General features: G+C 44.8%; 1 protein-coding gene across 1 annotated transcript in view; it reads right to left on the bottom strand.

The window, feature by feature from the left end:
- The window catches only part of ADCY1 (adenylate cyclase 1), a 270713-nt gene that overhangs the window by 124750 nt on the left and 120520 nt on the right, over positions 1-25443 (bottom strand). The window contains exons 7-9 of the mRNA XM_068126368.2: positions 20162-20320; positions 18544-18685; positions 15567-15722 (exon numbers count right to left, since the gene is read on the bottom strand). Coding sequence (XP_067982469.2) covers positions 15567-15722; positions 18544-18685; positions 20162-20320 — 457 coding nt within the window. The remainder of the gene's footprint in view (positions 1-15566; positions 15723-18543; positions 18686-20161; positions 20321-25443) is intronic.

Raw genomic sequence — 25443 nt, 5'->3', positions numbered from 1 at the left:
GAATGATGCAGTTTGGAATGAAAATATAGAGATAATGAGTTTGAAGCAGAATGAGGAAATGACGTAAGGGTTTCCATCCGTGACATTCACGGATTCCCCATTTGCAGTTTCGCCATTGACTGGATATAGCAACATTCAGACTGGATGAGTTTTTTTTGTCCAAGTCCTTCACAAACCTGCTGTCCATGTCTGACGTTCGACTGAAGGTGGCACATGAATGTGGAATTTATTGGTTCATCGTTTACCATTTGCCGTTTTTTTACCCAAGTCATTCATGAACCGGCTGTCCATGCCTGAAGTCAAAAAATGTAACACTTACAATATTTGCTAACTGCTAACTGGTATCCCCACTCGTCATACTATCCTCTTAAGTATCACTATCAAACTTAAGTACCAAATTAAAGTATCAAACAAGCCAAGATACACATTGTTAGACTATCGGTCTTTTTTTTTTTTTACCCTTTTTGTTTTCTTCCCTTCATGGGCTGGCAATGATGGCCTAGACATATGCACACTTGCCTCTGAACTGTTTATCCTGGGTTTGAATCTTGACACAGGTATAAGCTCCCACCCTGGCATTTTGCGTGAAGAGCGATGTATGTGTGTGTCATGCATTGGAAGGGCATTGAAGCCAGAGGAATCTCTTGCATGCTGCTCTCATGGTCGTTGGTGGCCATTGAAGATCCCCCAACGATGTCTTTTGTGACGAGTCGGTGAGTTATCACCGGCACACTGATTCATACCAAAGACATTTAAAAAAAGGTACGTGCTACTTCCTTGCTTGACGCTTAGCGTTTAAAAATAAGATAGAGCAAGGACAAACAACCATAGGTTGGCAACAATTGCACAAGCTTTGATGGGCCTAAGGTCTTCCCCTGTTTTGAAGTTCCTTGTAACGGAAATCACATTTAAACGTTTTCTGTTTGCTCCGGAGGTCGTGGTACTTTGTCCATTTATTTTCCAGGTGTCAATGTGGTGATGTTCAGTGTTTGAAATTACTAATTACATTGGCTGTCGTTTTAGAGAAAGAAAAGTAATCTTTAATAATAACAGCACAGTATGGTGAACATGGGACCGAGGCAAGATCAGGAGACTTCAATTGAAAGCTCTGCTGTTTTAGAAAAGCTTCTTAGACCTGAGCTTCGAGCTCATCATGCGTCGAATACAGCAATATGATGGATTGCCTCCATTAGCATTTTAATTTTATATTAAACCAATGGGAGTAGCCCCAAAGATTAACCAGTGCACTGCAAGCAAAAAATTTATATTCATCCTTGGAGTTACTTTGCCAGGTCGGATGGTCAACATAATGTACAAAACAAACAAGGATTTTGAATTTTGTTAGGCAACTGTGGTACATTCTCTTTGGAATGCGTAAGAAAATTAACAATACAAAATGAATGGGAGTGACTTCCCCTCAAAACAAGTTCAGTGAGCGACACTGGTTGATCTCATGCATTGGCAGAGAGTTTACTGCTGTGGGTTTTCTTTTTCGTGTTGATATTACTGTTTCTCAAACTTGTTACGCCAACACAACACTTTTAGCAACCTTGAAAGGTCTCAAGCCTATCAATGCAGTTTCACCAATGAAGCATCAAATTGCCAGAATGGCACCGTTGCCTCTGTTCCCGTGCTCTTAAAAAATGGAAAAAAACAGACTCAGGCAACCGCAAAAGCAGATGGAAAGGTAGCAGATGGACTGTGTGAGCTGTGATGCCCTCCCTGCCTTTGCTTTCCCATTAAGTTTGCTATTAAGTAATGGAAATGGCGAGGAGCTTGGAATTGTGGTTGGCCCGCTCATTTCACAATAATAATAGGTTCCTGTACTGATTTAACAACCACGATGGGTTCGTGTACTGATTTCACCTTCATGATGGGTTCCTGCACTGATGTCACAATGACGATGGTTTCCTGTACTGATTTTACAATCATAATAGTTCCTGTACTGATTCCACAATCATGATGGGTTCCTGCACTCATTTCACAAGCATGAAGGGTTCCTATACTCATTTCACAATAATTATGGGTTCCTGCACTGATTTCACAATCATAATAGTTCCTGTACTGATTTCACAATCATGAAGGGTTCCAATACTGATTTCACAATCACGATCGGTTCCTGTACTTATTCCACAATTTCAATGGGTTTCTGCGTGGTACTGAATTCAAAATCATAATGGGTTCATCTACTGATTTCACAATCATGATGGATTCCTTTACTGATTTTACAATCATGATGGGGGTGCTGTACAGATTTCACAACCATATACAAAATGGGTTCCTGTACTGATTCCACAAACAAGATGGGTTCCTGTGCCTATTCACAAACCAGATAGTTGCCCATACTGATTCCACAAACAAGATGGCCACCCTTTCTGATTTCACAAATATGATGGATATCTGTACTGATTCATAAACAAGGTTTTAGGGATGGCTTGTTTCTCCACTGCTCCTTCATGCCAATGTTATATTTAGGTAATCATGCTTGTGCTGCAAAGCGAGGCAAAAAATATCCACCAACAACTCAACATCATTCCAGCTCTTTTTGAGCTGTGCACTTGTGACATGATGTGTAGGAAACATTGATGCTCTATACCAGCGGTCGGGAACCTATGGCTCGCGAGCCATATATGGCTCTTCCGGTGACGGCATATGGCTCCCAGACAATTTTGAGTTGAAAAATTTTTTTTTTTTTTTTTTAAATCAGTTTGGAACTGATTTTAAAATACTTGTGATATTTCTTAATAATACTGTGTCATTTTAAAGTAAACAGAAATTAGTTTTGAAGATAAATTTCATGGGTCACGGGTCACCCGTGGGTCGGGTCGGGAACCAATGGCTCGCGAGCATGTCCGCGTCATTGTAAAGGTGAAGAAATCAATTTTATCAGATAGCCAACTAGTTTATCCGCTTCAACCCTTGTAACGGAAAAGATGGCGAAAAGAAAAAAAGACGATGATTACCGTGCATTCCAGGCTGCGTGGACAGAGGAATTTGCATTTGGTGAGAGAGCAGGATCTGCGGTATGTCTAATATGCAATGATAAAATTGCATCGATGAAACGGTCAAATATAAAGCGGCACTTCGATACGCACCATGCTTCATTTGCATCGAAATGTCCAGCGGGGGACAGCAGGAAAAGGGCATGCGAGGAGCTACAGCGGAGAGTGCAGACGAGTCAGCAGCAACTACGTGTGTGGACCAAGCAAGGTGACGGGAATTCCGCTAGCTTTGCGGGTGCTTTGGCAATAGTAAGGAATGGAAAGCCATTCACAGATGGCGAGTATGCCAAAACATTCATGCTTGATGTGGCCAATGAACTGTTTGATGACTTCCCAAATAAAGACAAGATAATCAAACGAATAAAAGACATGCCCCTGTCAGCAAGAACTGTGCACGATCGTAGCATCATGATGGCAAATCAAGTCGAGGAAACACAAATTAAGGACATAAACGCCGGGACATACTTTTCTCTCGCGTTAGATGAGTCAACAGACGATAGCCATCTATCTCAGTGCAGTATAATTGCCAGGTATGCTGCAGGTGACACACTGCGTGAGGAAAGCTTGGCTGTTTTGCCAATGAAAGGGACAACAAGAGGAGAGGATTTATTCACGTCTTTCATGGAGTTTGCTAAAGAAAAAAAACTACCGATGGATAAACTTATTTCTGTCTGTACTGATGGTGCACCCTGTATGTTGGGGAAGAACAAAGGATTTGTAGCGCTTCTCCGTGAACATGAAAAGAGAGCCATCCTAAGTTTTCATTGCATCCTGCACCAGGAGGCGCTTTGCGCTCAGACGTGTGGCCAGGAGCTTGGTGAGGTGATGTCGCTGGTCATTCGAGTGGTCAACTTTATTGTTGCCCGAGCTTTAAATGATCGCCAGTTTAAAGCTCTGTTAGAAGAAGTTGGGAATCATTATCCCGGTCTGCTTTTACACAGCAACGTGCGTTGGTTGTCAAGGGGGAAGGTGCTCAGCCGTTTTGCAGCTTGCCTGAGTGAAATCCGGACTTTTCTTGAAATGAAAGGCGTCAAGCATCCTGAGCTAGACAACACTGACTGGCTCCTGCAGTTTCACTATCTCATGGACATAACTGGCCATCTGAACCAGCTCAATGTGAACATGCAAGGTATTGGAAATACAATCTCATCCCTTCAACAAGCAGTGTTTGCATTTGAAAGCAAGCTGGAAGTCTTTCTCAGGGACATTGAAACAGGTCGTCTTCTGCACTTTGAAAGACTGCAACAATTTAGAGATGCATGCTTAGCAAGTGACTCCACTCAACATCTGGATCTCCAGCAGCTAGCTGGCTTTACGTCCAATCTCCTGCAGTCATTCAAAGCACGTTTTGGAGAATTTCGTGCGCGCACTGGTCTTTTCAAGTTCATCACTCATCCACATGAGTGTGCAGTGGACAAAATCGACGTGACATGCATCCCCGGGGTCTCTATCGGAGACTTTGAGCTGGAAGTTGCTGACCTGAAGGCATCAGACATGTGGATGAGTAAGTTCAAGTCACTTAATGGAGAGTTGGAAAGTCTTGCGCGACAGCGAGCAGAGCTGGCGAGGGAACACAAGTGGACAGAAATGAAAAATCTTCAACCTGAAGACCAGCTGATTCTTAAAACTTGGAACGAGCTTCCTGTGACATACCACACAATGCAGCGTGTGAGTATTGCCGTATTGACCATGTTTGGCTCTACATATGCATGTGAGCAGTCATTCTCGCATATGAGGAACATTAAGACCAACCTACGCTCACGTTTAACTGATGGAAGCCTCAATGCCTGCATGAAGCTCAACCTCACCACGTTTGAACCAGACTACAAGGCCATCAGCAAAACCATGCAGCACCAGAAGTCGCATTAAAAGTAAGACATATTTAATTTATTATACGTTAAAAATACTATATGGCTCTCAATGAAATATATTTAGAAATATTTGGCTTTTATGGCTCTCCCAGTCAAAAAGGTTCCTGACCCCTGCTCTATACTATAGACTCTATAGTGACAACTTCAAACTGTACTAAAATCCAGCACTCCAGGGCGTGAGCATTAAAAGCTTTTGGCTATGAAAGGAAGACTGAAAATTTTCTGTCAAGTTCTAAATGTCAGATGAAATACATTGAAACTCCTTGAGAATACTTTTCCAGTGAATAATATCACTTCCACATTTAAATTCCCAAACAGTCCTCCAATGACAACCACACACTGATTTTTTCCGTAATTTTTCGTTTCCGTCTCCGTAATTTTTTCCGTAATTTTCCGTAATTTTTCCGTAAAAAGAGAATACTTTTCCAGTGAATAATATCACTTCCACATTTAAATTCCCAAACAGTCATCCAATGACAACCACACACTGATTTTTTCCGTAATTTTTCGTTTCCGTCTCCGTAATTTTTTCCGTAATTTTCCATAAAAAGAGAATACTTTTCCAGTGAATAATATCACTTCCACATTTAAATTCCCAAACAGTCCTCCAATGACAACCACACACTGATTTTTTCCGTAATTTTTCGTTTCCGTTTCCGTAATTTTTTCCGTAATTTTCCGTAATTTTTCCGTAAAAAGAGAATACTTTTCCAGTGAATAACATCACTTCCACATTTAAATTCCCAAACAGTCCTCCAATGACAACCACACACTGATTTTTTCCGTAATTTTTCGTTTCCGTTTCCGTAATTTTTTCCGTAATTTTCCGTAATTTTTCCGTAAAAAGAGAATACTTTTCCAGTGAATAATATCACTTCCACATTTAAATTCCCAAACAGTCCTCCAATGACAACCACACACTGATTTTTTCCGTAATTTTTCGTTTCCGTCTCCGTAATTTTTTCCGTAATTTTCCGTAATTTTTCCGTAAAAAGAGAATACTTTTCCAGTGAATAATATCACTTCCACATTTAAATTCCCAAACAGTCATCCAATGACAACCACACACTGATTTTTTCCGTAATTTTTCGTTTCCGTCTCCGTAATTTTTTCCGTAATTTTCCGTAATTTTTCCGTAAAAAGAGAATACTTTTCCAGTGAATAATATCACTTCCACATTTAAATTCCCAAACAGTCCTCCAATGACAACCACACACTGATTTTTTCCGTAATTTTTCGTTTCCGTTTCCGTAATTTTTTCCGTAATTTTCCGTAATTTTTCCGTAAAAAGAGAATACTTTTCCAGTGAATAATATCACTTCCACATTTAAATTCCCAAACAGTCCTCCAATGACAACCACACACTGATTTTTTCCGTAATTTTTCGTTTCCGTCTCCGTAATTTTTTCCGTAATTTTCCATAAAAAGAGAATACTTTTCCAGTGAATAATATCACTTCCACATTTAAATTCCCAAACAGTCCTCCAATGACAACCACACACTGATTTTTTCCGTAATTTTTCGTTTCCGTTTCCGTAATTTTTTCCGTAATTTTCCGTAATTTTTCCGTAAAAAGAGAATACTTTTCCAGTGAATAACATCACTTCCACATTTAAATTCCCAAACAGTCCTCCAATGACAACCACACACTGATTTTTTCCGTAATTTTTCGTTTCCGTTTCCGTAATTTTTTCCGTAATTTTCCGTAATTTTTCCGTAAAAAGAGAATACTTTTCCAGTGAATAATATCACTTCCACATTTAAATTCCCAAACAGTCCTCCAATGACAACCACACACTGATTTTTTCCGTAATTTTTCGTTTCCGTCTCCGTAATTTTTTCCGTAATTTTCCGTAATTTTTCCGTAAAAAGAGAATACTTTTCCAGTGAATAATATCACTTCCACATTTAAATTCCCAAACAGTCATCCAATGACAACCACACACTGATTTTTTCCGTAATTTTTCGTTTCCGTCTCCGTAATTTTTTCCGTAATTTTCCGTAATTTTTCCGTAAAAAGAGAATACTTTTCCAGTGAATAATATCACTTCCACATTTAAATTCCCAAACAGTCCTCCAATGACAACCACACACTGATTTTTTCCGTAATTTTTCGTTTCCGTTTCCGTAATTTTTTCCGTAATTTTCCGTAATTTTTCCGTAAAAAGAGAATACTTTTCCAGTGAATAATATCACTTCCACATTTAAATTCCCAAACAGTCCTCCAATGACAACCACACACTGATTTTTTCCGTAATTTTTCGTTTCCGTAATTTTTTCCGTAATTTTCCGTAATTTTTCCGTAAAAAGAGAATACTTTTCCAGTGAATAATATCACTTCCACATTTAAATTCCCAAACAGTCCTCCAATGACAACCACACACTGATTTTTTCCGTAATTTTTCGTTTCCGTTTCCGTAATTTTTTCCGTAATTTTTCCGTAAAAAGAGAATACTGTTATGAATTTGGTAGAGCAATATCTAGAGCTAGGTAGATCTGAATAGGTAGGTATTCGGCTGTCGTGACAGGGACTCTACATGTAATAAGTTCTTGATGTTTAGGCGTTTGTCGGGGTAAGATGTATGATTGTGGATCTACCTGGAGGTCCGAGTGTTAAATAGCGAGGGATTAAAGGTAACGCCCCTGTGAGTCTCACCTGGTAGTCAAACCTTTGTCCATTATGGCACTGCAAACCACATAAACATTAGTTAGGTCCTTAGCGCAACATTAAATAATTCCCTTTCCCTGACATTGACTTCGTAATAAATAGACAGGAAACCAGGCCAAAAACACCGCCACGGTTGGCCGCCGCCGTTCGCACCTCAAAGGCCTACCAACCTCGCTGGCACGTGTTACACCAGGACCGCGGGGTCACGGACGGGAGATGTCAGGAGTCGCATGCCGCAGAGGGCGTGACCTGGGCGAGTTGGGAGGCTATGATTGGCTGAGGAGTGCGCCAATGTGACGTCATCGGCCACCAATATATGCGACGGTCGGACGCCATTTCAGGCAGTTGAGTTCGTGGAAGACGCAGGCAGACGCAGGCGGCAGACGTGGCAGTCCAGAGAGTACACAGACGGAGACGCGGGCAGACGCGGGCAGACGCAGGCAGACACCAGAGAGTTCGTAGGAGTTGGTTGGAGCACACAGTCGACGCAGAGACACAGTTGGTGGAAAAGCTCCCCGAAGGCAGTTGGTGGAAAAGCTCCCCGAAGGCAGTTGGTGGAGAGTTCGTTCACACACCGAGCACACCAAGCCCACAGAGCACGCGGCAGTTCGCAGCAGTTCGTTGCAAGTCGAGCCCTCCGTTGAACCATTGGTGCACGGGCCTTGTGGAGATCGTCCTCGTGTGAAGCTGCTGGCCACGCGTCGGACGCGCGGGTGCTTGGAGCGGGGCCTCGTAGAGCTTGGAGCGAAGGACCTGGTGGTGTGCGATCGGGCCAAAAGGAGCGGTGTGGACGGCCGCCACCAAGACGACGAAAGACAGATAAGCCGCATCCGCGTACATTTGAACGACGTGACGTGTTATTTTTGTATTCATAATCTCCCTCGTATCGTGTTTGCTGTCAGTCGTGTGGGGACGTCCCGATTTAGAGTTATTAGATTTACCGGCGCGGCTTTTTCACTGTATTACTATTCGATAATAAATCCTTATATTATTTTCTATATATATATCTGAACGCAGTTTTCCTGGGTGTTTGATTTTAATAGATAAGGTTGCGGAGCCTTCGCTGTGTCCCGCCATTCCGCGCGTTTGTGTTGAACTTGAATCCGCCATTGAGTTTCGCCTCGGGAGTTAAAGTCTCGCAAATCGGCCATCCGTAACTGTGGTGTTAATCACAGTTGCGTAACAAGTGGTGTCAGGAGTGTAGGATTTGAACCCGTCGGACAAATTTTTTTGTCCGCGGCGAGACATCGACACGGTCGGACAAATTTTTTTGTCCGCGGGGCGACAGCGACACGGTCGGGTGTACATTGCGCCCGACGTTCGAACGCAAAATTGTTATAGTTGAGGCGGAGAAATTTGATAATCAATTGGGCAAACGGAGCGCGATATCGCGTCTTCGTCAAATTTAAATTGTGTTTCAGGAATTATTAAAATAAATACGCGCGCGGGGAACGACCTTCCGAAAAGCGGATGTCGGAGGTCGACGAAATGGAAGTACGCAGCGAGGCCTCCGTCAGCGTCGGGAGTGAGCCGGAAATAGGGGAATTTGATGTAGAGGTGAGCCTTGGAGCTTCCCTCGTCCCGAGCACCAACTTATGCCCCTCCCCTACCGGGGAGTCGGGAACAAATGGGACGGCCCCGAGAGACGACCAGGCTTTAATGAAATTTTTTAAGGAATTAATGGGAGAAATGAAAAGTGGGATGGAAAATAAAATGGAGGGAATGAGTAATGAAATGGGAGAAATGAAAAGTGGGATGGAAAATAAAATGGAGTCCCAGGGGAAGGAATGTAGGGAAGGAATGAAGGGAATGAGTGATCGATTGAAGGAACAAATTGATGGGCTGGAAAATAAAATGGAGTCCCAGGGGAAGGAATGGAGGGAAGGACTGAAGGACCTGAGTGACCAAATTAATGGATTAAAAAGGGAAATGGCAATTGTGGTAAGTGTACAGGTAAACGTGGAGTGTCCACAGGTGAGCGGGGAAGGAAATTTGGAATGTGAGAGTTGTAATGGGGAATGTTTCCCACATTCTGGCCTGGTTGTTTATCGGGACCGTGTGGATGTCACAACACCCCAACCGGGGGATGAATTTGGAATTGTGCAGCACCAGGGCGGTGGTGCGGAGCAAGAGGGGGTAGAGTTTTTGGGGGTCCGTGCAATGGAGCCGGACCAGGTATTTATTGGGGATATTGATCAAAGCCTGGCGGGGCCAGGAATGATTTGTGATGAGGATGATTTGATCCAGCGGCTGGAGACCTGTGACAGTCCCATGGAGGTAGAGCTTGTTCAGGCCCAAAGGAGCCTGGGTGATGAGGTGAGTTGGTCCGAGGAGGTGGTTGGAATGACCGAGGGGACGCTCACTGTACACTGCTATTTGGAAACAGAGGCTCCAAAATTGGACAACCAGTTGGGGGAGTGTGTTGGCTCCGGGCTGGATTTGGATCTTGGAGGATCGGGAGATAGAGCTTCTGGAGATTTGGTCCCTGTAGGGAATTTGGATCAACTGCAGGGAGGGGCAGAACAACCGGTGGTAGAGGTTGTTCCCTGCAGCTGCGGTTTGGCAGTGGGAATGAAAATTTGTAAAATAAAATTACAATGGGAAATTGATTTGGAGCAGCCATGGTGGGGATTGGTCCCCGGGCTGCGGGATCTGGACATGGCGAGGTCATGGGTGATGGCCTCGGGCCAAAGTTGCCCCTTTCAAAATTTGGGTATGCCAGCCAGCTGGGGGGCTGTGATGGCGAGATTTGGACGTGGGGTCCAGCCTTGGGTGTCGAGGTACGACCTGGGTCCCACGGGGGGTCTGGTGGAGTGTGGCGTCCCTTGTCCATCGGGGCGCCGTCCGAGCTGGTGGCTCGGGCCGGCAGGGTCACCGGACCCTGGTGGGGGTTAAGACCTCCAGGGAGGTCCGAGGTGGTTTCTCAAGCCTGGGATGGCAAATATTGAGGACCACTAGGGGGAGGTGTTGTGGGTCGCGCTTTGGTGGTGGCACCGCAGATGGCCAGCTTGGGCCTGATGTAGTGATCACCCGGGCATGCGACCTGACACCCTCTCCCTGAGACTCTGGGACAACCAGCATGTGGTGACCTGGCATGGTGGTTGGTCTATGGACGCGGGTCAAACCGAATGGACAGGGATGGAGATAGCCTGCCGGACAACCATTGGGGCATCTGTGGAACGTGATGGTGTGAGTGACCTTCCACAGATGCTCCGTTATGATTCATGGACTCTCGGGTTGGGAAGAGAGCCATGGGGATGTGAATCGGGAGATGTGTAACGAGCCGAGCATATGGGCCATGCTCGGCTGGCATGTGTATGGCAAAGCATCCTTCTTTGGTGAGGTTAGTGAAATGTGATAAATGTTTAGCATGGGTAATCTGTGGGTTAGATGGAAATTTAAGGGTGGATTTTGAAATGCCATGGTGGACACTGTACAGTGACGCCATTATTGATCCAGGTGTGTAGACCAAAGTGTTGGAGGCTGTGATAAAATTAATAGGGTAGCAAGACACAGCTTTCAACTGGTTGCGGGGGCAACTGTGCTGATATTTGGGACGCGGGATGATGGGGATGTAGTTGTGTAGCCTGAGGGTCAACGTGGTGCTGTGCGTGTCCGAGGTGTGTGGACCATGTCTTCTGGGTGGGTCTCCTGGTGGAGCATGGCTGTTGACTGGACCTTGGTGTGGTCAAGTGTGGGTGAGCACTGGGGGGCTGCAGTTCTGTAGTCGGACTGGGGGATGATGGGGAGGTGCAGGGGACGTGGCTGTAGGGATGCCACGCACTGCGACCGTGCCCCCCAGGGCCGAGGTTGTGTGTGCGGTAGTGTGTGTTTTGGCAGCAAGTGCTCACCACATTGGCCAGCTGGGGCTGCTGCAGCTGTGTTCCTCGCAGGGGGGCCGAAGGATGGATGGTGGGTCGCACCCTTATGGACACTCATGGGCCATGTTGGCGTTTTGACTGCTCACCTTGTCCCGGTGACCCTTGCACGGTAGAGGTGCAGAGCTGTCGTGGCCACAGGTAGTTGTGTAGTGATGATCACCGTTGGATGCGGATCCACATACCTGCCAGTGTAGTGGGGACAAAAGAGAAATTTGGAAGTATTTGGTAGGCCCAATGTGAAATTTTGGGAATTGTATGGGTGGATGACACTCTTGGACCTGACCAACCTGCAACTACCTGCACTTGAGGTGAGTGTTTTGAGGAGTACTGTCCCAGGCTTCAGGATTTGCTTTGGAAATTGGGGACATGTAAATTGGAGTTGGGAGGCGGGTGAGAGTGATGACATGGCCGGTGAGGGGATGGAATGGGAGCCACACAGTGTCTTGTGGGTGGCGTATGTTTTTGTATTGTGGTTAGGTGTTTTGATGTGGTCGTGAGAGTGGAACCTGGAGAGTGAGTGATGATTTATTGGAGATAATGAGGGGCGATACTTGTGCTTTTGGAAATGTGCTCTTGGAAATGTGTGATGGTTTAAATGTGAACTGGGGGATTTCACATGTGGCAGGCCATGGCAAGCCTTGTAACACCTTTTACACCAAGAATTGTACTGAATTGTGCTGAGTTGTGCGGAGAATTGAATGGCAGCGGGGGAGGAAGTGTGTTTTGGGGTCTTGTGGGTGGGGAAGGTGTGTGTGTCCGCAGGTACAGAGCAAGCTCTGAGGAGCGATGCCTGCGGGCCCCCCTCTGCGGCAATTACCCCTGGCAGCCGGTGGTAACTGGAAATTGGAGCTCGTCGGTGGAGGGTCTGGTTGGGCGCCGCGGGGTGAGGAAGTCCCCCGGTGACCCGTGTTGCTGCGCGAAAGCAGGAGGCAAAGGAGCCTGGTGTGTGTGGAGACCCTCACCGGCGAGGTAACGGCGGAAAGGGGCTGTTGGGCTGTCACGGGGCCAAGAGGTAAAGGGGGGGGGGGGGCAATGAACTTGTAAGTCGGTTGACTTGTTTTTGGGACTGCGGGCACCACAGCCTGATGCGCCCCCACCATCTTTTTGTGCGGTACCTCCCCGCTGCCTAATTGAGGAATGCACACCCACGTGAATGACATCAATGCCATGGTCCTGCAGGGGGTGTATTGAAATAAGTGCTTTGTTGATTTTTTGAAATGCCTTGATGACCTATGGAATGAGAATGAGTGGTTAAGGGGTCTGTGTTGCATGAATGTGGGCGAAATCCACCGAGCCGTGTCACTCACCTGTAACATCTGGACAGGGCCGTGGAAAATTTAGGGGGATGCATTGGGGATGGCCCCGCAGGTAAGGTTGTGTCTTGTGGCATCCACCGGGGGGACGCGGTCTGTAGACCGGGGTATGTACAAAGGTTAGAGTTTTGAGTTTTGGAAAGATGGTTAAGTTTTGTGGTTAAGTTAGTGTTGTGTGTTGGTTGTTTCCTCCCTCCACAGGAACAACGAAGAAGATGTACATACTTGCATGATGGTTAAGGGGTTCAGCATGTTAAGGAAGTGTAGGTAGGTAGTCCGACTCACTTCCCACAGCCCTTCCTGATTTATTTCATAGGTTAATTAAGTGTGTGACAGTAAGTGTTAAGGCTGGAATGGTAGCGCCTGCGGTGAACCTTGCAGGAGCTACGGTTCCAGGGGGGGGGGCTGTGTTATGAATTTGGTAGAGCAATATCTAGAGCTAGGTAGATCTGAATAGGTAGGTATTCGGCTGTCGTGACAGGGACTCTACATGTAATAAGTTCTTGATGTTTAGGCGTTTGTCGGGGTAAGATGTATGATTGTGGATCTACCTGGAGGTCCGAGTGTTAAATAGCGAGGGATTAAAGGTAACGCCCCTGTGAGTCTCACCTGGTAGTCAAACCTTTGTCCATTATGGCACTGCAAACCACATAAACATTAGTTAGGTCCTTAGCGCAACATTAAATAATTCCCTTTCCCTGACATTGACTTCGTAATAAATAGACAGGAAACCAGGCCAAAAACACCGCCACGGTTGGCCGCCGCCGTTCGCACCTCAAAGGCCTACCAACCTCGCTGGCACGTGTTACACCAGGACCGCGGGGTCACGGACGGGAGATGTCAGGAGTCGCATGCCGCAGAGGGCGTGACCTGGGCGAGTTGGGAGGCTATGATTGGCTGAGGAGTGCGCCAATGTGACGTCATCGGCCACCAATATATGCGACGGTCGGACGCCATTTCAGGCAGTTGAGTTCGTGGAAGACGCAGGCAGACGCAGGCGGCAGACGTGGCAGTCCAGAGAGTACACAGACGGAGACGCGGGCAGACGCAGGCAGACACCAGAGAGTTCGTAGGAGTTGGTTGGAGCACACAGTCGACGCAGAGACACAGTTGGTGGAAAAGCTCCCCGAAGGCAGTTGGTGGAAAAGCTCCCCGAAGGCAGTTGGTGGAGAGTTCGTTCACACACCGAGCACACCAAGCCCACAGAGCACGCGGCAGTTCGCAGCAGTTCGTTGCAAGTCGAGCCCTCCGTTGAACCATTGGTGCACGGGCCTTGTGGAGATCGTCCTCGTGTGAAGCTGCTGGCCACGCGTCGGACGCGCGGGTGCTTGGAGCGGGGCCTCGTAGAGCTTGGAGCGAAGGACCTGGTGGTGTGCGATCGGGCCAAAAGGAGCGGTGTGGACGGCCGCCACCAAGACGACGAAAGACAGATAAGCCGCATCCGCGTACATTTGAACGACGTGACGTGTTATTTTTGTATTCATAATCTCCCTCGTATCGTGTTTGCTGTCAGTCGTGTGGGGACGTCCCGATTTAGAGTTATTAGATTTACCGGCGCGGCTTTTTCACTGTATTACTATTCGATAATAAATCCTTATATTATTTTCTATATATATATCTGAACGCAGTTTTCCTGGGTGTTTGATTTTAATAGATAAGGTTGCGGAGCCTTCGCTGTGTCCCGCCATTCCGCGCGTTTGTGTTGAACTTGAATCCGCCATTGAGTTTCGCCTCGGGAGTTAAAGTCTCGCAAATCGGCCATCCGTAACTGTGGTGTTAATCACAGTTGCGTAACAATACTTTTCCAGTGAATAATATCACTTCCACATTTAAATTCCCAAACAGTCCTCCAATGACAACCACACACTGATTTTTATCTCGACTCTAATTGCCATGTTTTCGGTGAATGGCACTTCAATTATTAATTAATTTTTTTTGTCACTGTTTATTTATTTTTTACTGTAAAGATCCCTTCTCATTAGTATAATGATGTGATACTTGGTTGGTTATCTTTGGACACCTCTCAGAAATTGCTCCACTTGCCCTTGTCCCTCACTTTAGCTCTGCTATATTACATTGTAAACCCCTCAGTGTTTTTACCTTCAAGTTACATCTATTTTCTACTCTCCATTTTTCGGTGACCCTTTTATTCTGACCCATGGAACACACTTCCTAAGAACACGCTCTCCAAGCTGTCAAGATGAAGAGGCACAGGCATGTCATACCTCATCCATATCGGTTTGTGATCTTCACATACGCACAGCTCTTTAAGCTCTTCAGTGGCCCATCTACAAGCGTGTGCAATTCAAAAACTACTGTATGCGAGTTTTTTGGATTAATTTTGTTAAAATCACCAACTATTTCCATGACACCTCAGCGTGGGTAAGCGCTTCCACGAGTAGTGATCCATTAAATGGGAATATAAACCCCAAATGATTAAAATGGTGATTCAAAATGGAAAGTCGCACACTAGGTGTGGTCGCAAAAACAATTGAACAAACAAGATCAGCAACGCATCTGACTTCCGTCATATTATATCATTGCCAAAAATAATTTTCTCAGTAAGAAAATATTTTCTTAAAATAAGAAAAGTTTTCTTGAAACAAGAAATCCAGTTGAAAGTTTTTCCTGCAGCTAGAATAAATTTCTCATGAATTTCCTGTTTCAAGAAAACATTTTCTTAATTTTCTTAATATCAAAATTATTTTTTGACATTATACAAGAGAAACATCCAAATTTCTAGGATATCGCAAAATATCCGAAACATCTGATAAACCAGCTGTGCAAGGGCACCATAGAGGACGAGGGGTAGGGAAGAAGAAGGTCCTCACCTTATCATCATCCACGCAGCTCATGACATTTGAGAATGGAATCTCGGCACGGAACATTTTCCGGCATTGCATAAGTTGAACAAGAAGGCAGCAAACGGTCTTGAAACGCATGCGTTTAGCTGGTTTGATGTCTGCCATGATGAGTCCAGGAAAAATCTGTGAACACATCCCACATCTGCACATAAGTATGTTGATTATTCAAATTGTATTTTCTATGGGAGTACAGGGCAGCTTCATTATAATTGATGTAATAGCAATCTGTTATGATGGACTCTCATGGCTTACTTGAGTGAAATAAACTCTGGCCTGTAACCCATAAGCCCCACACTGACTGACAGGCATACCTCAATTACAATAAGCCAATTACGTTCTTTATTGGTAATATATGTGGAGAAGAAAGGACGAAGGAGGGAGGAAGGAGGAATAAACGAGGACATTCAAAATAAGTTGCGTTTACAAATAAATGTCGTCGGTCGTGATGTTTTTACCTCCTCCGCCGAAGGTGGACGGAGGTTATGTTTTCACCACTGTTTGTCTGTTTGTAAGTAGGATATCTCAAAAAGTTCTGCACGAATTCGGATGAAACTTGGTGACAGGTTGGATATGTGACAGGGACGAAGCGATTAGATTTTGGTGAAGGTTTGGATCCGGATCTGGACATTAGAATGTTCCATGTGATTCTTCACCATTGAGAGATGGGGCCAAAAACGATAGATAACACATTTCAAATAGTTATGCACAGATTATGACAAAACTTGGTGGACAGGTTGCGTAAGTGAGAGGAACAAACCGATTCGATTTTGGTTCAGGTCCAGATGCAGATCTGGCCTATCAGTGGGATGCAAAATGTAAACTGTTAAGTCTCGCGGAGGAATGCTCTCTACCGACTGCCATTATAGTTGTTTATTATTTCCTCCTTTATTTCTGATATTACTGTCGACATATGTTTTGTAGCCCCATACATGGATTCTCTACACGACACAGTAACAACTGGAGAGTTCCAAGAACACATTACCTCACACAGTGTTGAAGTATACTGTTATTCAATTTAAATAAAATAATGAGTATAAAGATCGTTTTAAAAGTCTTATACATCACCCTTATACACCATCATATTTAACATGTCCAAGTACTGCTAAACTGAAGGGGGTTGGAAGTGATAAGAAGGAAATTTGTGTACTAGAGTGTTCAAGTAAATAATTCAATTTAAATTAAATAAAGAATGTAAAATTCGTAGAAATAAATAAAAGCTGAAATTTTACCACTGTTTTACCACTGTTGATGCAGTATATATTACACCTAACACGTTATTACACATTACACATCATTAGCCCCCGTTGGATTTAGTCCAAAAAACGGCGGCTTATGGATTTGGTCTCGTCCATCTATCCGTGTGTCCGCAACCATATTTCGGAGATGTATTGACCAACTTTGTTCATACTTGGCACAAATACAATACATGACGGTATACATATGCACATCATTTTGTTTCGCGATGTGATCAAAGATGGCTGCTTGGCGGCCATTTTAGTTACAAAAACCCGATATTGACTACATCATCAACCATCTCTCGGACATGCATGAACTGATCTTGTTCAAATTTGGCTCAAAGACAATACATGATAGTATACATATGCCGAAGATTTTGTTTTGTCATCTGACCAAAGATGGCCGACTGACAGCCTTTAACTCCATACAACAAAAATACTAAAACCACGGCGGGGGCTATGACATTTTATGTCTCGTTTTTCTTCTTGTTACAAGCTACATTACATGTCTTTGTGCCTGTTGTTCGTGCCCTTTATAACGTCCTTAAAAAGAGTAATTTCCTGTTTGGAATGATTTTCAATTTTGTTTGACTGCCAGGCAGGCAGACGGTAAAAACATTTATCTCATTCCTCTCTGCACGTGATTGATCGGGACAAATTCAGAGCCAAAGTACTGTTAAACGACAGGTTCGTGTTCTGATTCATGTTCAAATATAACATTCAATTTAAATCAAGTTGTTTCTCGATCATAAACTGATGTTTATAGATAAGGAGACAGATGGATGGACAACAACCAATTTCTGAACCCCGCTTTTCAAGTCACATGCGCAGGGTAACAACGAAGGAGTTGAACGGCCCTCATAATATAGGACAATAAGGACTAACTTGGCACCGACTTTTGTGTAGATTTGAAAGGTGAGTAAGTTACATACTCATATTAATCAAATAACATCTATGATGATGTGGCCTCCATGTTTGAAAGAGCAATTTAAGAATTTAAAAAGAATGAATTTCCCAAAAAAGGGTCAGTAATAATAAACAAACAAATGGAATCTCTCTCCCCTAACCTCAAATGTCCCTCTGCCCACCCCATCCTCCTCCAAAAGTACTCAGTCCTAGTTATACGTTCAGTAGGCTGAACATCTGCATAAAGGCGCTACCTGGATGATGGTAATAGCGGGAAATTTCAAATTAAAAAAGTACTCTGAACAAAAGGACCAAAGAATGATGTATGTCCACGTGGATGAGGGAAGGAAGTCATGTTACCTCATATTACTCTAATTAACATCCTCTAGTACCCTGTGGTCAAGGCCTTTCAGCAACTCTTTTCTGTTTTTCTCCAAATGACCTTCTTCTTCCTATTTTATTTTGTGGATTGTTGCTGTTGCCAAAGTGACTTTTTATGTGGGAGTGATATCATTTTTGGGGGTTGCACAGCGTATTTTCATTTTAACAACACTGCATGGCTCAATATTGTATACAGCATCAAAGAGAATGACAAGGCTCTAAAGGGGAGCATAGATAGAGAGAAATGGAGTTATGGAATAAAAAGGTGGGGTCAAAGATGTCAATTCTGTTCTGAATTCCGAACAAAGCAATACCTGAGTATCGAAAAAACGAAGCATATCAATGGAAGGTGCGTCGTGTGCCAGCGTTTGGTTGGATGTGACTAAAGCAAAGCCAAACATCGAGTGTGGTGCAAAACAGACCTTGTGGCGATGAGAGGGGACGATGAAGTATGTCTCGATGTTGTGCTTGAGTAAATAGCTGTTCCGTTCCTGTCCATTCCCTGGTTCTACCTCATAGTCCCCATTGAGGCAATCCAATGTGGACTTGGTAAGGTGAACCTTGCTGAGAAAAAAAGAGACAACAAACCGGGGGCAGGACAGACAGAGTTAAAAAAACAAATCTACGTATGTACACAAAATGAGAGAGCGTATGAGTCCCCACATGCCAGAGACATGCTCCCTCTCATACTATCTCTTCCTAAATTCTGCCACATATGTTCCTGCCTCCTTCCTATCTCTGCTTTCCATGTGACTTTCCTTTCTCTTCTCAATTTTAATTTCTCAACTAATCCCACATCAACCCTCTTACCCACATTCCAGGAAGTGCATGCAGAAATACAAGACTCCATAGAGAAAGAAAAAAAGAGCAACAAATGATGAAGTGGGACAATAACTAATTTTGTAGAGTAACAGCTTGGAGCTGTGTGATTCCAGTTTAGATGTAGTGGAATAAAATCTGACCATAGTGTAATTTTGCCCAATACTGGGAGGGGAAGCATGTGGAGGATGCTCTTACTCGGAAAGAAGGTTGGACTGCCTGTGTCATATGCAATTTTGTGAATGGAATAGAACAAAGAGCATCTTTCCCAAGGCTGCACCTTTCATCCAGGATCATTGCCGATAAACCTTGACAACTGATAAAATAAAATATGATATTTAAATAAAGACTGGGTTGGGGCAGCTGCTTCGTATCTTGCTCCACTGGAGGAAATGGGAGTCCAAGGATCTCTGTGTTATTGCCACGTCTTGACAGGAGGCCGAGTGCCAAGATCTGCCTCACGACCACTGAAGGCAGGTTGGTGGACACTCAGTTTTTATCTCCTCACTTCTGGCTTTGATCCTCCCACGCTGTCATACTTCAGTCCTTTTGTCCTTCAACTCCGCCAGCCCACTCAGGTTGCATGCATTCTTCTGGAATTCCACACTTGATTATCGTCCCGACTTGCAAGATGAATGCTCAACAACATTCCTTCTCCCTTCCATTCTCTCATCAATGGAATAAACTACCTGGGTTCGGTTGACGTATATCCCTCGGTCCAGTCCTTCAGGAATGCTGCCCAACGACACCTCATTCCTCCTCCCAAAACCACTCCTGGTGTTTTCCACACTCAACGATTCACTTTCTCTTCCCCTCCTTCCTTTCTGTCAATCACCCACTCATGCACAATGTCCTTGTCTTCCTGTTCCCCTTTGATACTCTTTTTTCAGTCTGTGAAGCTGCTTCCCTCTGTAGTCTAGCATCTCCATGAGCCTATAGATTTATATATACCAAAGAAACAAAGAAGCATAAATTAGTAAATGGAGAGATGATGATAATAATTGGAATAGCCTTTTCTATATTCTAAAATCTAACGCTTAAATAAAAGTGGTGTTTCACAATGCAATTGTTCAATGGATCCACGTGCGAGTCCTGGTAGAAGTTCTTGCACTTCAGAAAAAACAATGCTACAGGAAGACAGGTCCATACATACAAGGATTATTTTTCCTGGGGCAAAGTCTTACCAATTGCAATGTAGGAAAAAGGAAAATACACACTTACCCAGGCAAGCCTCCAGCCTCCATAACGTTCGCAAGTGTAACGTCGTTAGACCACACATCATACTGCCACTTGCGCAGGCCAAGGACCCCACAAAGCACACGTCCAGTGTGCAATCCTACGCGCATGTTTAAATCCACCTCAGTAGCCTCAGCCACAGATCTGCACACATGGTATAAGGTACTTAGAAATGAATATTAACAATGCATAAACAACAAAGAAAACACAACAGCAATTGGTAGAGCGCATACCTCCACCAGGCTGAACAGTTTACATTTTGTATCCCACTGATGATCTCAAAGTAGGGTTTATGGTTGGAAAAAAAGTTCTGTCGTAGAGCTGCGTTGACCTCAAAGCCTTGTCCATAAACACAAGTCGACTGTTCAATAAAAAAAATGAGTAGTAAAGACAGACAGAGGAAGTAGGATTAGCAAGAATGAGAAGGCTCACAGGAGAGAATGTGGAATGCTGATAGGTTGCCATATTGAAGGACTGGATTGAACCACCTTTGGAGGCCATTTTTCCCCACACAGCAGGGGTTGGGCCTTTTTCGGGCAACTTTTTCGGACACACAGGGAATTACCAGTGAACTGGTACTCAATTTGCCGACCTCGGAAGGATGGTTCAGGCTGAGTCAACCCCCCCTGGCGTTAATTCAGCCGGGATTCAAACCCAGGATCCTCGGATCCCAAGCTGGCACCCTAACCGCTAAGCCAACACCAGGCTTTGAAGGAATGGATTGAAGTGAATAAAAGGAAAAACTCATGGATATGATTTCAAAGCTAGGTTAAAGAAAGAGGAAACACAAGAGTGAAGAGTGCAGACATTTTTGGCTTGGAGAACTTGTAATGAACAAATGAGATCTAATGGACTGCGGAAGGGAAGAAGGCAGAGATGGCGAGACTGATATAAAAGGTTATAAAGAATGGTGAGGCCTGCAAGTTGTCCACAGTGACAGAAGATGAAGGCTGATGTATCTGAGGGCCTTGAACTTCACTATCTCTCGGAGTCAAAATGCGATGGAGCAACAACAGACTTTAGACTTTAGAGGGAATCCATATTTAAAAGAAGTGGGAATCAACAACTTATCGATTATTACGAGCTGGGGTTGGCCAAGAGAGGACTTGATTCTACAAATTATTCCAATTCTGCGTCCAACCTGGAGGCCAATTTAGAGATACGCTAAATGCTGGACTACTGCTGGAAGTTAGTTGCAGAAGTAGTTGGAGTATTCAGAATGGACGGAGTGGGAATGCCGAGGAATCTTAGTATTAAATGTAATCTTCTATAGGGGTTACTATAGTTTCCTTTTTTTCAGGTCAGCAGACAGTGATGCAGGGACAGTTTGTCTGTCATGGGGGCGAAGCGCGAAGTGAACTCATCTGGGAAGTGGGTTTTTTCACATTTGCACAGATCCTGTTTATGTACACCAAAACTAAGTAGATTTATTACCCTCGCCTGAGGAGACGGTCTTGCATTTGAGTCCGTTTGTTTGTTTGTTTGTTTGTCCGCACAGAATAAATATGATTTTCTCTGCAACCGTTGGTCTGATTGACAGTAAATTTGCACCATAGGGGAAACTCCACCTGTCAAATTTTTTCATGATAATTATGACGTCATAGGTCACGTGGTTCGGCATCCATCTTGGAAAAAAACGAAAAACTTTGCACTTCCATATCTCTGAAAGCGCCAGATAGAAAAAAATTGAGACATAGCTCATTGTAAAGAACTCTCCATGGGGAATAAAATATGTTAATGATGATGTCGTTGGTGCCTCCATTAACCACCTTTAGAGGCCATTTTTCCCCGCAAAGCGGGGGTTGGCCTTTTTCGGGAACCGTGGTTGTTGTTGTTTTTCGGTCCCCTTTTTGAAGCAATGTTTTACGGCCGGATGCCCTTCCTGACGCCAACCCTTTTTGGCGCCTTTAACGACAAACAGGGAATTACCAGTGAGCTGGTACTCAATTAGCCGACCTCGGAAGGATGAACAGGCTGAGTCAACCCCCCTGGCGTTAATTCAGCGATCGACCGGGATTCGAACCCAGGATCCTAGGATCCTAAGCCGGCACCCTAGCCGCTAGCCCAACACCAGGGCATCATCATGCCTCCATTATGACGTCATAATTCGACAAGTACAAAACTTCATCCAATCAAGATGAAATTTCTTGAGCATAATCGAGGAATAAATTAGTGGAGAAAAAAATAATGATGATGACGTCATCGGTGACGTGGTTCGGCCGCCATATTTGTTTTAAGACAAAAGGCATAAAAACCACTTAAAATACATCCTGGTGAGGGTTTGCAATCTTTGATTGCTCTTTCTTGTTGGACACTGTTTTGGGTGAAAGCATGAGATGAAACATAACCGCTTGAATGCACACAATCAAAGAGAACATCCGGGATATCACTTATAGACAGCTTGGTGTCCAGGGCTGGGCATTATACCAGGGCTATGGTGCTCAGGAGATGTGTCGTGAGGTAATTCTGACTTGAGCTTAAAATGTGTCCATTGGTTGCTGAGACAGGCTCAGCAGAAGCAGGGTATTGTAGTCAGGCCAGAAACAAAAAATATTCAGGAACTAAAATGGTTCCTTTTGAGGTGGGAAACCTTAGCTGGGGACGAGTTCTTTCATGGTTGTATTTTACCCCAAGATTGTGCTGCTTCTATCCAATGATGTCCAACGCGCGCAGCGAAGAGCGATCATAGCATGTGGAGACAGGCAATCTTACAGTATTATAGCAAAACATGTGGGTGGGAAAAAAGATTTTTGATACATTTTCCTCCAACCAGCCGAAAATTGCCATCCCTTTACGGGACTTAAAAATAATAACAATGATAATGGGAAAAAGGCTCCGGCTCGGCGGCACTTTGCCTGTGGCTGCTGTGCTGTAATATCAAAAAGATTTTGCCACCGAAGCCAAATGAACAATGGGACAGTTTTCCCTCCAGGTATGTTGAATGAAAATTATTTCTCACCAATTGATGCATTAATGGTTCGAATCTCGACCCAGCTATAAACTGTCATTGCAGTGTTCCGCAGGCAGGGCGATTCATAAATGCGTGTGCCGTCCCTCGGATGTTCGCTAAACTGGGCATCCCCTGTGCCAGCATTAGTTGGTGCACGTTAAAGACCCCACCGGGTCCTTCGCCAAGAGTAGGCGAGCTATCGCAAGGCACCCTGGACAAATTCCATATTCCTGCTCTAACCTCAAGGGGCACTGCAGCTGCATACAGAAGAAAAAGAAGGAGAAGAAGAAGAAGAGCAAGACCACTTACATAACCAATGAACAATGCAGTAGATTTAAATCCCAGTCAGGTGATGCATTTCCCTTCCAGGGGTTTGTATACTGAATCGAGGCTCGTGAAAGAGCTGACATTTACTTCACAAACAAATCAACCAGACAAACAAAATATATAAAAAGAGGGAGCGGTAGACAAGATGGGGAGAGAAGGGGAAGCACACAAACACTTGAGAGCACACAACATTTGAGAACAGGGAGATGTGTGGGAGGGAGAGGGCTTGGGGGGAGGAGGCGTGGAAAGGGGGGGGGGGGCGGGAGAAGTATAAAACACAAGGACACCAAGGACTTCCACGACAGAAGTTGGTATTTCAAAAAAGTGGAATTGGGGTGAAATTAGCGGGGGTAGAAAAGATCAAGGTTTTGGATGGGGGAAGATAAGAGATGGTGGTGAACAGCTGTTTTAAAGACCTGGAGGGTGGAGTGGGATTGAAGAGAGTGAGGGAGTTTGTTCCAGAGGCGGGAGAAAAGAGGAATGAAGGAGTGAAGGTGAGCAGAGAGTCTTGATTTTGGCAGTTTAACCATAAGAGGGTTGCAAGCAGATCTTGTGCGACCTGTAGGAATATTTGCGGGACAGAGCCCAGAGAGAGAGCTGGAGGGGGGGGGGGTGGGGGGGGCAAGGCCAGAGAGGAGTCGGTAGAAGACGGAAAGACCACCAACCTGCCTGCGGTGAGTGAGTGAGAGGCCCTTGGAGTTAGCTTCATCGCGGGAGATTCCAATGATTCTGAATGCTTTGGTTTCAACAGCGTGAAGACGAGCTAGGTGTGAGGAAGGAGCACCAGCCCATAGGGGAGAGCAGTATTCCATTGAGCTGCGGATGAAAGCCTTGTATGTGGTGAGGAGCTCAGGTGTGCTAAGGAAGGACTTCGCACGACGGAGGATGCCCAGTCGGCGACTGGCTTTGGAGGCCAGATTTGAAATGTGGTTTTCCCAGGAAAGATCATGGCAGATAGTGAGACCCAAAAGCTTGAGTGACAGAACTTCTTGGAGAGGATTATTCAGAAAGTGGATGGGAGGGTTGTCCAGTCGGTCTTTTCGGAGAGACATCGTAAGAGTGTGAGATTTGTCAGGATTGAAAGACATGTTCCACTTGTTTGACCAGTCTGTGATTTTGTCCAGGTCTGCAGAGAGTGAGGAGGCCACAGACTGCCGATCTGAGGGATTAAAAAAGGAGCGACAGAGAGTAGAGTCATCAGCAAAGAGATAGAGAGGATTTTCAAGAGAGTCAGAGATCATTGATGAAGACCAGAAAAAGCACAGGGCCCAGAACACTGCCTTGGGGAACTCCAGCCTGAACCGGAAGAGGAGATGAGAGAAACCCATTCAGGGCCACACGTTGACTACGACTAGAGAGGAAGTCCGCCAGCCATGCATGGAGATTTCCATGGATACCAAAAGAGGAGAGTTTGGTGAGCAGAGCGGGGTGCCAGACTGTATCGAAGGCACGTGATATGTCAAGGGAGACAGCTCTAATTTCCTGTTTGGCATTGAGGACCTCCATCCATTGTTGAGAAAGCAGAAGCAGCATGTCCAGAGTAGAGTGACCAGGTCTGAAACCAAATTGATGATCAGAGTTCAAGCCATTGGAGAAGAGGAAAGATTTCATGTCTGAAGCAATGATGGATTCCATGACTTTGCTGATAATTGTGAGAAGGCTGATTGGTCTGTAGTTGCTGGGTTCTGTTTTTGCACCTTTTTTGTGCAAAGCGGTGATGTTGGCAGATTTCCAAGCAGATGGCGGATGACCTTGAGCAAAAGAGAGGGTGAAGAGAACAGAGAGAGGGAGTGAAAGAGCGGAAGAACAGGATTTTAGGACCCGTGGGCTGATGCCGTCAGGTCCAGTTGCAGAATCAGAGTCGAGGGTTGACAGAAACTTTTCCACCTTGTCAGGAGGAAAAGACACAGAGTCCAGGAGCAGCTGGGTACGACTGGGTACGGTGGGTACAGAGAGGGGTGGGTCTTGGACACATGATTTAGAGGCAAAC

The sequence above is a fragment of the Myxine glutinosa genome, chromosome 10, assembly GCF_964187855.1.
Source record: "Myxine glutinosa chromosome 10, kmMyxGlut1.1, whole genome shotgun sequence".
Classification (NCBI taxonomy): Eukaryota; Metazoa; Chordata; class Myxini; order Myxiniformes; family Myxinidae; genus Myxine; species Myxine glutinosa.
Note: the sequence above shows the minus strand (reverse complement) of the source record. Positions and strands in the feature narration are given on the sequence as shown.